This window comes from Dermacentor albipictus, chromosome 8 (genome assembly GCF_038994185.2).
Source record: "Dermacentor albipictus isolate Rhodes 1998 colony chromosome 8, USDA_Dalb.pri_finalv2, whole genome shotgun sequence".
In the NCBI taxonomy this organism is placed as follows: domain Eukaryota; kingdom Metazoa; phylum Arthropoda; class Arachnida; order Ixodida; family Ixodidae; genus Dermacentor; species Dermacentor albipictus.
This window is the reverse complement of record NC_091828.1, coordinates 68962326-68977704: the sequence shown is the minus strand read 5'-3', so window position 1 is coordinate 68977704 and position 15379 is coordinate 68962326. Positions and strand designations below refer to the sequence as shown.

Sequence of the window (15379 nt, the reverse complement as noted above, 5' to 3'; positions counted from 1 at the left end):
GATTCCGCCCCATCGCTCACACATAATTTTCTATTAATGAAAGCGAGGCGAAAGAAGAACCTCGCTGCCGCAGAGTGACAGGAATGAGGTTGGAACGCATCGCAAAACATGTTTGGAATGTCTTCATATGCGAGTCCTAATTATTGTATACTGGACTCACCTGCTACACAACAAAAGAACAACTAGAAAAATCAACACAAATTACCCAATAAATTGTTTATTGAGAACACTCAACGGTAATATTGTTGTGCAAAAATTGAGTGAACTCAATTGCTCTTGAAAATTTGTTGAAGTCCGTTGTTTCAACAATTCCCCAACAATATATCGATGGTTAATCAACACTCATTTTTGTACGGGCATGCATGCGCTGCGAATGCGCGGAGGTGAGCGTCATCTGCATGGTGTTGTTGAAAGAAACCGAACTCGGCGCGCCGCTTTGTGATTGGTAGACACGCTGGAAAATGGGTTTATGATTGAGTTTCCGCATAGAAATATCACGTTTTCTTGTACATTGAAATTACAATCCGATGTGATCATGTCTGTCGATTGTGTGTAAGTCGTATTTAAGATTTCTTTTACTCTCCTGAATTCAATTAGTTCATCAACGTCTTTGCCCAACACGCAGGACCTGCGTGCATGGGTATGCGTGGCTCAGAAGGATTTATTCGCTCAAAGGCGGTCGACGCTGGACGCCGCATTTTCTGCGACATGGGGCCCTTAATGTTGTTGCGGTAATTTACGCGTACTGCACTGCTTTGATGGGATTTATATACGGCTCAGGTGTTCACGAAAGCATTTCCTTGAGTCCAGTCCAATTTATTTGCCATAATAAAAAGTGTTGCATGGCCCTTACTAAGGCACATGCTGTGTTGCAGGTTTGCGACCGGTAAGATTTCAGTATTATTCAAACATCAGAAATACTGAGATGAGCTGGTTTGGGATAGTGGACCTCCAGATCATGGTTACAATCATTTTTGATGGAGTAACCCAGGAAGAATTTTGTGAAGAAATCACTTATGTCGCAAATTAAAAACAAGGCTGCATCCTAGGCTACGTGCACTCGGTATCTCGCCCGCTGAGAAGTTTTCCCTTGAGGTAGTTAAGATTCCGGCACACGATGATGAAATTAGCAGTTGCATCATGCAAATTAACCTGAATAAAAAAAATCACAGGCCATTACGGCACTCGTTAATGCGAAAATTTCAACACAAGTCTATGAGCGTTTTCATTTGGCGATATATTCGCTGGAGCGGACAATTTGTCTCCTGCTGCAGGTTGCAAATGCAGCGGAGTGCGGCGCGACTGCCTCGATAATCTGGAGATGGCGACAGCCAGCGCGTGGGTGACGCGTGGGTGCGATTCACAGGAGCCGGTGTCGAGAGACCTAACGCACGACGCGCGCTATTCTGGCGCCACCTGTCACCTCACAACGCTTTTCTGCTCACGCTTTCGCCGTACCCTCCTCCGCTTTCCACCTCGTGGTTCCGCTGCACCCTTCTCTCCGCTTTCCTCCTCCCGTCTATCCCGCTTTCCTCCTCTCGTCTTTCCCCGCTGCACTCTGCGTTCGTCTTCATCTTTGGCTGTGCTTGTTCCCTCGGTGACGCTGCACCTGTGAGCTGCGCTCTCAAATTTACCAATACCAGAACCTTACTTTGTTATCTGAGCTGTATATTTGATTGTCGAAGCACTGCGCACCAGATCAAGTATTACACGTGAAGAGAGACCTTTATGCAACATGTTGGTTTCAATTTATATAAAAAATACGTGTTAGCCTACGTGTGTAGCATTATGAATTATTCACACGCTACACGGTGAGTGTTTATGGAGTAGCAACGTAGTTTAGGATGCATAACCCGCCATACCATACTGTAGACGAAGGTTCTCGTTCAATGTGGTTTGTGAGGCCACAGGACTCATCGGTACATGTATGCCCACCAACAAAACACTTAAAAGAAAGCAGTCGTCGAAAATTTGTACTTCTTCGGGCTTAGTCTAGATTGCAGATCTTGATTTACTGGACAAACAAATCGAGTAACATGAGTAAATTCATCCTAACGAGAAATGAGCCTTCATATAGTGTCGCTCAAATAATAAGCCGCCTTTAATATTGCCGAGCAGCTCTGGACCGGTTAAAGTAAAGTTACCTACAAAGTGTGCTATCACACTTCGATTTCTTTAGTGTCGCAATTGCAGGGCACCCTATGTGAGGACACATAAGCTTATGTTAATAGTGCTGATTGATTTAGGGATGGCGCTGCCAGCACTCTTTAAAAAAAGCCTATGGTAGCGTAGGTAGGTACTTGAAGTTTAGTCCGTCCCCTGCACTGCAGGCATGAATCCACTTCAACATTAGATTTTCGCACGTTATTCCAGTGCCTTTTAATTCCGTTCTAGAACATCAGCGTACGGTACGAGCAAGAAAGGCGTACATATAAACACAAAATTAAGCACGCACCAGAATTGCCACTTTTATGGAAGCATGTATTTATAAAATTTTATTATTTTTGAAATATGTGAATTGAAATGTCATGGACGTCCCATAGAAGCGTAAAACACAGAAGCGGTACTTGCATACCTGTTCAGATCTGTGGGGCTGAACTGTAACGTATATTTTAGTCGTTAACGTGGCAGTTGTTCCGAGGTCTTGAGCTGAAGTTGCTGCGCCGCTGCCTTCTGGACCTTTGTGTTTCGGTGGTTTGTAGGTGGCGTTAGCATCGATGTCCTCCTCTGCAAATTCATGGTCATTGAGCGCCGATTGATATATCGCTGTAGTAGCGAAATTGCTGATATACACGGTCGTCATATATACCAATTAGTTCTATGCTACTACGTCAGCAGCTTAACATCTATAGCTCATCGATTCTCCTTAGGCACCGAAAACATTCCCCGTTCAAAGCCATGTCGTTTAGAAGTCCAGTGAAGTCATTTACGGAAAATGGCAGCCACTTATAGATAATAGAGATATAACATAATCTTACCTCGCACAGATGAACGTGTGCGAGAAATAAAAGATATGCACTTGCCACGTAGCTCGACAGAAATAAGGTAATTGTGTTTTCAGTCAATTGGAGCATGCCGGCTACTTTATGTATTTCGCCCTATTGCATGATTATTTAATATTCTGTCTATAGCTGGCCCAATGCATATTTAGAGCAAAATGAGCAATGAGAACATTGCAGACCATCATAAAAAAATCCTAAGCCATTTTTCTATTACTACAATATGTTTTCCACAAGAAGTTTTTCCAATGCAGATAGAAACCTAGCGAGCCACAAATAAATTACTGCAAAAACTTCCTCGTCGGACTTATCAAAGGGTGCGTAAGCATTCATTCCAGTGGCTCATCTCGGACGCATATTCGGTGAACCATACGAATGAGCCTGGTTGTATGATGCAAACGTTTGCACGGTTTCTTTGATTATTTCTTAAAAATGACTAATTATTTATTCATTCAGGTGTAAAGTAATAAGTATATGTCAATAATCATAACTAGAGTGAAGTCATCTTCATTAGGCTTAAATATTCTTGATAGGCTTTAACCAATTTGATGTTGCTTCTATCATAGAAGTTTCGACGAATGGATAAAAGCTGCACGTGGTGATAAATGGAAAGTAAAATGTTAGTCGCAAAGTTAATAGAGAAAATGACATCGCTGTTGATTAGAGCACGCAGGGGCAGCCAATATTTTCATTGACAATAAAAGAAAACAATGCAGTGGGGCAGGCCATGTAATCGTAGGATTTGATAATGGCTGGTGTGTTATAGTTACAGAAATGGTGCCAAGTTATCGTAAGCGCAGTCGAGGCTGCCAGAGAGTTAGATTGTGTGACGACAAAGTTTTCACTCTTAACCATGAATCAGCTGGCGTAAGAAAGGCGTAAAAGAAGATTGCTTTGAGATGCTTTCGTCCTTCAACGGACTTAGAAAAGGCTTTTAATGATGATCGAGCGATAGGCACGGTACATTCTCTGGAGCCAGGTCACCTGTGGTTGGACAAGGGGTGCATAGAGACCAGGGCTGAAGTATCTACGAGACCCCTTTACGAGATTTGAACAAATCGTTCAGCGCATGGCCATGGCACATATCTACCCATTCAAACACCAGTGAGTTTCCAGCGGTGCAGGGATTTGAACCAAGTACCTCCCGAATACGTGGCAGATGCTCTACCTTTCGCCATCGCTGTTCTAATGAATAATGACTCCAGTGAGTTAAGAGTGCTCCAAAAATTTATTGGAAGGCGATAAGATGTGGATCCACTGCGGTGCTGCAACATCAGAATACCTAGCAGCAAAGGCGATATAACATAATAAAAAACACGCACTCACAATAGAATGGTAGGTGTGCATAAACAAGAAAATGCAAATTCTCTACGATTGAAGTGAGATACATGGACAGCATGGCTGCGGAATTTTTTACGGCACCGGTGGGTGCCTGGACACCGAGCTAATCCGTTATGACATAAAATTAAAACGGTGGACATTGTTGCGCATTGTCACTGCATTTGGCACCTAGCGCTTTGCAGTGCTGCGAAAAGTGCCCTTAGCCATGAGCTTCAAGTATCGCGTTTGAATAGCTTAGTACTGCAATAAGCGTAGAAGTCGTTGGTCCACCCGATAAAATTGCGAATAAAACATTAAAGTGTACAACTGTAAAACGCAAGGCTTTAGAAATTCAATACTTCCTCGAACCAATCGATAATTGAATGTACCAGTTGCAGCGGCGGTTGCCTGTCAATCTGTAGATATATTTATAGATGAGCACAAAAAATAACGTAGATGTTCGGGATACATCCACTGTGCTCTATCCTTCGCATATAAATGTGTCCTTTAACGTCACCCCACGCATGAGCTTTTTCGTGCTTCTGCCAGTGCTTAGTCGTCTTATAGACGCCAGTTTCGCTGTGTGAATCTACAGAGGTGATATCGCACGACGGCCGCTGTCACATATGCATACAACATATTTCTTCTAGATTACTGCGTGTTTTTTCGCAAACAGAGTGCCAGAATCGTTTACTCCCCCCTATATATGTTGGCTTTTTTATTCCATTAAGAAATAGGTGAACACTGCAGGCGCCTTTCCGCTGCGACCGTCGGCGCAGCCGTGATGTTCTGTGTAAAATCCAAGTAAGTGCGGCAACACCGCACGGCATGTGCTGTAGGTGCATGTGAGAGTGGGCGAGGGTTAGCCGGGAACGGCGCCGTCTTCCACACGCGCGCAAGGCCAGAGGCCTGGAGGGAGTCTTCTCCGGCGGCGGCAGCGTATAGCACGATTGAGCGCGGCCGCGCGGCAACCACCTCGAAAGCGATCTGCAATGATTACAGAGTGTGGAAGTTCCAAGGGCTGATAGCTTCGTGTGCGCTGCCTTCCCGCCACTTAGTTCGGCTTGAAGCGAGAGGTCAATTCCGCTCACTGCTGCCCCTCTTCCTCACGCCAGCTTTGTGACATTGAGTGTCCGCACTCATCGAGTGAGGTGTGTTGATGCTTGCCTATGCACACGCGACGCCATGCTTGTTAATTTATTTTGCAAACAAATGCTTACGAGCTTATACGGATGATAAAACTTCATTCGTTTTATTGTGTAGCTGCCTAGTAACCTGTTTTCCCTATCAGTGCTTCAGCTTTGGGCGATACTGCGACTTTTTTAGTAAACGCGACGCCTTTCACGCCTTGTTTTATTACTTACTGCAACGTTCTTGATGTCAGCCAACCCGCCTTGCATTCGATGAATTCTTGCTGCCGCATTTTTCGAATACGGCCAGGATTTTTTTTCTTCGAGATATTGCCAACAATGAGCTAACGGCCTACATTCATGACAGCATAATCTCCACCTATCTTCGTATAAATACAGCCATGTCACGGAGCCAACAGTGTTTTTCCGTTACACCTGCAGTGAAATCAGTTTCGAGAATATATACGCCGGCTTTAAGAAATGCTGAATTTGCGACCCACTTTCAGCACTGAGGAAGACGTAATTTCGGTGCTGAGGACACCTGCGAAACCTCCCAGCAGGGATACCCTTCTGGGATTTCTAGCGACGACGTAGCTTGTAGTGTTCGCTCGTGATATTAACTAGCAGATGTTAACGTTAATAAAACTGCGCCATACTCAACGTTTTTCTTATGTTTTCTAAATATATGTGGGTTGACCTATATTCTATTTATATTTTCTTATCTTTCGACAATTTCAGTATGTGGCGGCCGACCTATATTCCTGGTTAAACTAAGGATAAATTATTACTGTCTCGTAACCCTGTGGTGACGGTGACAAGCACAGTACGAAAACTGTATATCATAACATTCTGTTTAGGTGTAATTCTGAACTGGAAAGCGAGTAAGACTCAAAGCAACATGATAGTGGCGAGCACTGTCGAAAATCTAGATCCGCGCGTCGACATTTAAGCATGACTCGTCAAACTTTCCAGAATAATAGCTAGTCTCTAATACTTTACAGAAAGTATAACAGTGTTCACGGCGACTTTGCAGTCTTGTCACAAAAGATTCGGTGAGAACCTACCCAATAGATGGACCAAGATCACATCTTGTGGGGATGCCAAAAGAACCCTCCCCCGAGAGAACTCTTTAGGCGAGCTCCCTCACATGACGAGTGGGAGAAAACAAACGAAAACTTCCAACCCGCAAGACCAGATACGGTTGGCGGAATGGGCTGATAGCGTCGCGGCAAAGCAGACGCCACGCTAGCCCACACCGCTGGGAAAGAAAGCTCCACTAAAACTTGAAAATAAAAGTTTTCTCTCTCTCTCTGCCCAACAGATAAGATCAACGATAGTATCTGAGCAAGTTTGAATTCATCAGGCGCCTCTTACTCCGAGCGATAACATAAAGTTGGAAGTGGTCAGATGCAGCCCCCATAACAAAAAGAAATTTGTACGCACGGTAATGCCACCCCATTAAACGGCATCGTTAGTGATACTACAAACACGAGAACAAAAAAGTTAATCACCCGTATAAGACAAACATAACAGATAAACAAAGACACAGTCTTGCACATCGTTAGCAGTGTGAGAAGGGCTTAAGGTCCAATAATCGACTATTTCCGGTCGCGAGCAGTGCAGCTGTATTGCGTAATGTCACGTAGCAACCCATCATAGGCCGGTGCGCCAGTACGCCGGATGATCCTATAGGACCAGAAATAGCGTCAATCACTGGGTATTAATCGGCATATTTGGGTCCTAATGCAAATGAAGTTACCGGGCTGATATTCCATGTAGCGTTGTCGAGAATTGTGGTGTCGACTGCTCGTGTTTTGCTGGCTTTGATGCGCAGATGCGTGAGTTGTGCTTCTCCGGTGCGCTGCAGAATGGCGGCAATGTCGAGATTCTCTTCGTCGGTGATGCGCAGTCGGACGGCGTCCAGAGACGTCGTCGTGTCCCTTCCGTAAACCAGCTTGAACCATGCGATGTGCGCTGTTTCTTGCATTGCAATTTTGCAGGCGAAGGTTCTGCTCGGAAGGTCGGCATCCCCCGTCTTGTGCTAGGTGTCGACGCACATTGCTCACATGTCGGTGAGGATCTTGTTTAGCATTTCTGTAGGACAATTCGTCTTCGGGTGGCAGGCAGTTGTCCTCCTGTTGCTGGTGTGGCTGTATTGCAGAATGGCTTGGGTGGGCTCTCCTGCAAAGGCTGTTAGTCTGTCGGTGATGAGGACTTCCGGGGCACCATGTTATATCGGTATGCCCTCGATGAATGACATTCACCACTTCGGTTGCACTGCCTGTCGGCAGAGCTTTCGTTTCAGCGAAGCGGGTAAGGTCGTCCATCCGCACGACAGTCCACTGATCTCCGTATGTTGACGTCACAAAGTGCGCCAATAAATTCATCCCGGCAAGGACCCTCCATTGACTGCCTGAAGCAATCTCGCTAGTCCTGTTAGTGGCGTCTTGCGTCGCTGACAGTCTCGGCATGTCTTGATGTAGCAGTTAACGTCGACGGCTATGCGTGTCCAATAATGCAACTTTTGTGTTCACGCTAGCACAGCGAGCACAGGGGAACAAAGTTGGTGCTCGGCTGTGTGATCATCATGCAGGGCGTGCGATTTTTGTGGCCGCAGTGTTGAGATCACCAAGAGAAGGCAGTTTGCATGTACTGCAGAGAAGATCTTAAATACGAGGACGCGTTTCTGTAGTGCAAACGATATGAATGAGGATATGTACCGTTTAATGGCCTAAGGGTCAAGTGTGGCCGAATAACGTCAAGGCAGTGGTTATGAGTACTGAATGGACAAATCGGTGATGTGACGTGGCTTTAGAGAGGCCTAGAACTAAGAGCTATCAATTGCTTAAAATACAAAAGGAATAAAAATATGAGAATGAGTGAAGTAGGGCATGCTGCAAGTATATAAAGTAGAGGAATGGGTGTAACAGCGTTACATGAATAAAAATGGACAAGTGATTGTTGATGGCAAGTAGCAGAACAGCCTCATGCGGGTCCCTTGAGTACAAGGGCCCGGAGGCATGTGCTGTCACAACGGTTGACATCGCAAACGTGGCCTCTCGCAAGAGGCCGTGTTACGAATTTCTTGAAAACGATGAGAGTCCACGATTACACACATTTCGACGAAGTCGTTCACGTCGTCCAAGTACTCCACAGGGCTTCTTATTTCCGCTTCAGCCTGTTGATGCTCGGCGAATTTGTTTATGTGTATTGTTCATAGGAACATGTCGTTGTCTTGTTCGTCTTGCAATGGCGGCTCGATGGGGCGTTAAAGAGGCAGTCAGCATGAAACTTTTAACGTTCGAACTTCTAAATCACTGTGGTATCCAATTCTTGCAGTTTCAGGCTCCGCTGTGAAATGTGTTCTGAAGGATTCTTGCAGTTTGCCAGCCACCACATGGGTGAGGTTCGCTTACGATTTTGAGGGATCTGCCCTGTAGATATTGGCCAAATTTTACCGTAGCTCAATAAATGGCAAGGGATTCTATTTACATGTTTCAATATTTGCCTGGTCTTTCGATAACGACCTACCAGAATGAACAACGACGCTTCCTAGTCCGTCATTTTACTGAACAAGCACTGCAGCGGGCTCGACGCGACTTCTGTTGGTATGGACTTAGGTATCGGCGTCATCGTAAAATTGTGCAAGCATCGGTGAGAATGGAGGCATCGTTTGAGTTCTTTAAATGTTTTAGCTTGCGGGTCCCACAGCTATTTTGACGTTGGATTATGCGCGATGGGTCACTGGCTAGGCGATGCGTGAAAACTACTTGATGCAGTGCCAGTACGAGGCACACAGACCCCCCTACTACACTACTCGTCATTGGAAAAGCAGCACTTTTCCGGCTTCAGAGTGAGCCCTGGTGACTTGATGGCCTCTAGTACTGTCCCTCGCTACCTAACGTGATCGTCGAAATTCCCGGCGAAGACGAGTCATCTAAGTAGAGAAAACAGGTCGGCCACTTCAACAATGCAAACACGATGTTGCAGGGTGCTCGGCGCCTGCAACATTGCAGGTGCCGAGCACAGTCCGAAAGGCATGACCTTGAACTCATCGACGCTGTCCGGCGTAACGAAGGCGGTCTTTTCCCGATCCCTCTCGCCGAGGAGTATATGCCAGTAGCCAAATTTGACATCCATCGACGAGATGTACTTATCGTGGCAGTACTGATCCAATGCGTTGTCTATCCGTGGTAGGGGGTACACTCCCTTTTTTATTGCGGTGTTCGGTCGACGCTAATCGACGCAGACGCGCAGGGTTCCGTTCTTTTTCTTCACCAAGACAACATAAGCACGCCGGCTTTAAATTCCAGAGTATTGACGTTCCTGAATAATCGCAAGTGCCCGCGTGTGTTCCAGAAAGTTCGAAACAAATGGCTTCACGCATACATGCAATCTTAATACATAATATTCGCTAGCAACCCCCCCGCCCCATGCAGACAGTGGATCGAACCATCGAAAACATTCCAGAAACTTCTGATACATGCAGATACAGGAACGTTCCGCGCTGAACGAGAACACTTGTTTAGACGGTGAAACGCGGTCACCCGAAAAAGATAAACAAGTACACGTGTCATTATGTACATATAATCACATATCATATAGGCCATTTCATTTGAGCATCGGTGGGTATTAGAGCTACATTTAAACAGACCCCGTTCTTCATATTTCATGCTTCACGTAGTGGGTAATTGAGTACAAAGAAGAAAGGAGGTCTCACTGGCATTAAAAATGTTTGAAGCTTTCGCCTTATGTAGGCCGGAGAACTCGGTGGCACATAATCATTTCCACAAAACAGGTGTAGTACGGAAAAAGGAAATTCAATGAGATGCATAAAGAAACATAAATCCATTTGATATAACCGCGTTTTTATTACGACACCTGGGTGCTTCAATGATTTGTATGCGCCGACGTTATTTTTATACAATCTTGTAATGGTTTGACGTTTTTTTTTACACGCATGGAAGATAATATCACTCCCAATATTCTGTGGATCAATCTTTCGCACTACTAACCGGTCTTTCGTGCCCTAACACGAGAGATAACAACCGTCTGACTGACTGGACGACACGAAATCTGGGAGTTAAAAAAATAAAACTGTGCAGTTTTAAAGGTTAGCCCACGCGAAAATGAGTGATTCCTTGGCACTCTGCTCAAAGAGGATCAATTATTCTGCGCTAAGGAACATTTCGAGTAAAACATGACGACTATTCACGTCCTAAGCGGCCACAGTACTTATACTGCCGTCGTCAATTACCGCGGCGTGTATGCCCTTGTGAAAAATCATTTATGAAATCTTCAACCGTAACAAAATCCGCGCAATAAAATTTATTCTGACGAGCCTAAATATTCATCCTATCGTACTCGCAGAATACTGTCCTACGGGACCATCAAACCACAATGTTACCTTTATAGAAACCGCGCAGGGCCTGGCATTTGTCGTCTACAGTTTGGTTTTCCATTCGCTGTTTCCTGTGGCGCAACGGTAACACTTGTCCACATTCCATCGCATTTTATTGACCTTGGAGTAGAAACACTCATACCCATTAAAACTGGATCACATCATCATCATCATCATCATCAGCCTAGTTACGCCCACTGCAGGGCAAAGGCCTCTCCCATTATTCTCCAACTACCCCGGTCATGTACTAATTGTGGCCATGTTGTCCCTGCAAACGTCTTAATGTCATCCGCCTACCTAACTTTCTGCCGCCCCCTGCTACGCTTCCCTTCCCTTGGAATCCAGTCCGTAACCCTTAATGACCATCGGTTATCTTCCCTCCTCATTGCATGTCCGGCCCATGCCCATTTCTTTTTCTTGATTTCAACTAAGATGTCATTTACCCGCGTTTGTTGCCTCACCCAATCTGCTCTTTTCTTATCCCTTAACGTTACACCGATCATTCTTCTTTCCATAGCTCGTTGCGTCGTCCTCAATTTCAGCAGAACCCTTTTCGTAAGCCTCCAGGTTTCTGCCCCATATGTGAGTACTGGTAACACACAGCTGTTATACACTTTCCTTTTGAGGGATAGTGGCAACCTGCTGTTCATGATTTGAGAATGCCTGCCAAAGGCACCCCAGCCCATTCTTATTCTTATGGTTATTTCAGTCTCATGATTCGGATCCGTGGTCACTACCTGCCCTAAGTAGATGTATTCCCTTACCACTTCCAGTGCCTCGCTACCTATCGTAAACTGCTGTTCTCTTCCGAGACTGTTAAACATTACTTTAGTTTTCTGCAGATTAATTTTCAGACCCACCCTTCTGATTTGCCTCTCCAGGTCAGTGAGCATGCATTGCAATTGGTGTCCTGAGTTACTAAGCAAGGCAATATCATCAGCGAATCGCAAGTTGCTCACATACCCTGGTTCAAATGGGATGTCCATAAAAGCAGACCAATGAACAGCGCGAGGAGGCAAACGGCGCAGCAGAGCAGAAATACTTTCTTGCCTGTATCGTCGCCTTCGTCACTGCGAACGACAAAAGTACCATCAAAATATTTCTTCGGCTAAATAGACTCTGCATGGCTACTTTTCTCTAATCAACCAACATATTTTTCACTCTGCGCTATTGGATCGTTGCAAAATAGATCGTTGCAAAATAAAACAAACCTTAAATATAATTTTGCAAACTCTCCAAAGCACCAATAAAAGCTACATTCTAATTTCGTCAACAGCAATTATTACATATAAAGCATATCGAAATTAGGCTAAGACGAACGCCCCTGAATTCTACCTGTAATTTTCAAATACGGGACTTGAAATGCCCTTGTAATCCACGCAACAGATTTACGCAAGTATTTAATAGCCCATTTATCATGTCCAGCAACTAAGGACCGTCGTCTTTCTGTTGTCTCCTTTGGTCAGGGCTTTTCCACGTCTGCATGCACTAATATATATATATATATATATATATATATATATATATATATATATATATATATATATATATATATATATATATATATATATTTGAGAAGAACGTACTTCGAGATTTTCAGTGCCACAGTAAAGCTTAAGCGTAGGGTGCACAGGTATACCACACGCTTATTATTTTCTTGTAGGGCTTGCATACGTTAATTGAAACAGCGCTATACTTCAATGGAATCGCCGGCGTTAAGTTGAGACGAGAGACAGAGATGCAATTATTGCTCTTTAGAATCAAAAGACGTGCATAATAAGGTAACGCACATGTGTAGCTACACGAATAAATGCACGCGCGTTGTTCTTACCTTCGTTTTATTTCTGTAATAATAACAAGAAAAACTTCGATAAAGCACTTGCAAAATACCGTCAAAATAACGGATTACGAGATTTATCACAAATCGAAGTTCGAAGGTATCTACTCTGTCTTTTTTTCATAAGTTGGGGAAATATTACACGCATTCTTACGTTTACAGTATGAAGTAAGCGGACATTGCCTTAGTCTTGCTGCAGTCAGCAATTCTCTTGAGAATTTTCAAACGTAAGTATAACATTTCTTAACCTATTTGTTAGGTGTAAAGTTGTGGGGTGTCGGAAATTGCAAAAATTACTAGTGAGACTCACCTGTACCCGCAGTTGAGGCGACTTCTGAAACGGCAAACAGCAAAAAGTGGAAAAATGTGAATTACCAAACTCGAGCAACGCCTTCACTCTGCCACTAAAATCCGGCATCTCATTCAGGGAATTGAAGCAAAGGTATTGCTTGAGGGTCTGTGCGAAGCTTCCATGAAAACGAAGTTTCTCAGGTGTGCATCTTATACAATAAGCTGGTGTTAGAAACCCAGATTCCGTACATTTCATCGCATTCTGTTGGGATTGTAGTTGTTCCGCCTCGCACCATAAACTTGCAAATGCGGCAGGTATTTTTAATACTTGGGTTCAGTTGGTAGTACTTGGTTTGTGCGCCGGTTGTTGTGCGCACAAACCAGATCCTTCGTATTTCTTTCTTCTTTGAGGGGGGGGGGGGGGAGGAGGGATGGAAGAGGCTTGAAGGAACGTGAAATTAGGACGCATGTTAAAATATAACATAAAGTAGTAGGTAAATAAAATATATAGAAGCCAGCACTTTTAAGAAAGGTAAAAGCTTAGGCAGCCAGTGATGGCAACTCAGGCTAAAAAACGTTCGCTGTTCGGGCTAACCATGCAAATAAAATGACCAGCGCGAGAAGCTAAACTTGCAATATTTGGTGAAAATCTTACTACAGCAAATTTCAGCGCACAAAAGTCAAGAAAATATCAATTTCCGTTCTATTTTATTAAGCTTACCTTTTCAAAAGTGTAACTGGTAGATGCAATTATGTAATACACTGATATAAAGATCTACGATCTCAGGTAAAGGTTGTTTGCGAAAGTATTAACATCCTTCTAAACACAGGCTTCTGGAGTAATGAGAATTCACGGGGCGTCTAGTTGCGTCTCTGATCAAAATCATAGCACCATGTTTATACTCTTAAGTTGTTCTACGGAGTTGTTGATGAAAAGGAACGGCATGATGCCTCTCTACGAGCAACGGCCCATACGTAAATGTGCATACATTGCTTGAACACTGCGGCTGGTGAAATTCACTACGTGAACAGAATGTTTTTAATACCTCAAGCGCAAAAACTTTTGGCTTAGACCGGGTTTCAGGTCTAAACAGCGAGAGCGAAATGAATTATAAGACACCAGGTTGCACACTCAACAAAATATCGGCAGTATGTTACACTCCTGTAACACGTGAAGGTGAAGCCCTGTGGCACAAGTGGTAACGCATCCAATTCCCCGATAGGAGAGGGCAGATTGTTGAACGACATAATGAGCTGCAGTGTGAAGTAACCGCATTGTGCTGTCGGTTGATTTCCTCAGCAACACATGTGAGCACATAACACATTATCTAAAGGTACTTTTATTCCTGCTTTCGTTCTCTCTTTCATTGTTTTCTCCTTCTTTGCTCTTTCATCGCTCTTTAATTCTTTACTTAGTTCCTTTTCTCGTTCCTTCTTTCGTTCTTTCTTTTTTTCGTTTCTGCTTTCATATTTAGCCATAGCATCTCTGCTTGCTTAGGGGGAATGAGCCATTTCAGGTTATGATTTCCTTTTCGGATATGAGCCATTGCTCATGGTTTATGATATTTCAGAATCACTCGACAAAACGCCGCTTTTTTCGAGTATGAGCTATTGTAATGAGCCACGTAAGGTTTTTGCCCTAACATGCAGCCATTTGACGTAGGTAATACAATGCAAGGGTGTTGTACAATATTTGATTAGTACGTATTTGCAGGAGTGTGGTTTCGAAGCTCGAGTTGAAACCATATTAAATGGAACGTGCTCATGGTAATAGTTGCCTATAGAATCTTTTTGTGGGTGCGTTGTCCGTAAAAAAAAATAAAAATCCCAACTTTGTACTTTCCTGTCCCCTCATTACCAGCTAATTTGGAAGGTGAGCTTTCATTAAAAGAAATAAAATTGCTTAACAAGAGGACACCACTTTCATAGTATTAATATGCATATATTTATGTGACAACTACGTACAACACGTCGAAACGCTCTGGGTTTATGTGGGTGGGAACAGCTACTTCTTGTGTGATGAAGCCATCTTGGTTCTAGTTGCGAAACAGATTGAACAGACACTGCTCCCTTTTTGTGGGTAGCCTTATTCCGTGATTTCAAATGTAATGAGTACATTGTAACAGCAGAACCGTGAACGTCTATCGAATACTTTATTCTTTTTTTTTTTATTTTAGTCTAGTAAAGCCAGCTTACCTGTGACAAATTTGCCCAGCTATTGGCAGCGTAGTAATTTCGCATGTACAACATACGAGTACAGTTGGCCTCTGCTATGGCAGGCAACTTAAAGACGTGACTCCCCTCATCAAGTCATTTGCAAGTGAGAAGCGCCAGCATGAGCATCTAGCACCTCCATATCATATCGACAATGAAAAATGCCGCCACTAGTTTGGCAAATATG

General features: G+C 43.9%; 1 protein-coding gene across 4 annotated transcripts in view; it reads right to left on the bottom strand.

The window, feature by feature from the left end:
• The window catches only part of LOC135914502 (uncharacterized), a 73912-nt gene that overhangs the window by 44997 nt on the left and 13536 nt on the right, over nucleotides 1-15379 (bottom strand). For 3 of the 4 annotated variants that reach the window (XM_065447388.2, XM_065447387.2, XM_065447389.2), the window contains exons 3-6: nucleotides 12998-13021; nucleotides 12682-12694; nucleotides 11814-11920; nucleotides 2576-2727 (exon numbers count right to left, since the gene is read on the bottom strand). In XM_065447388.2, coding sequence (XP_065303460.1) covers nucleotides 2576-2727; nucleotides 11814-11920; nucleotides 12682-12694; nucleotides 12998-13021 — 296 coding nt within the window. The remainder of the gene's footprint in view (nucleotides 1-2575; nucleotides 2728-11813; nucleotides 11921-12681; nucleotides 12695-12997; nucleotides 13022-15379) is intronic. The other variant, XM_070522859.1, reaches the window with a different exon arrangement.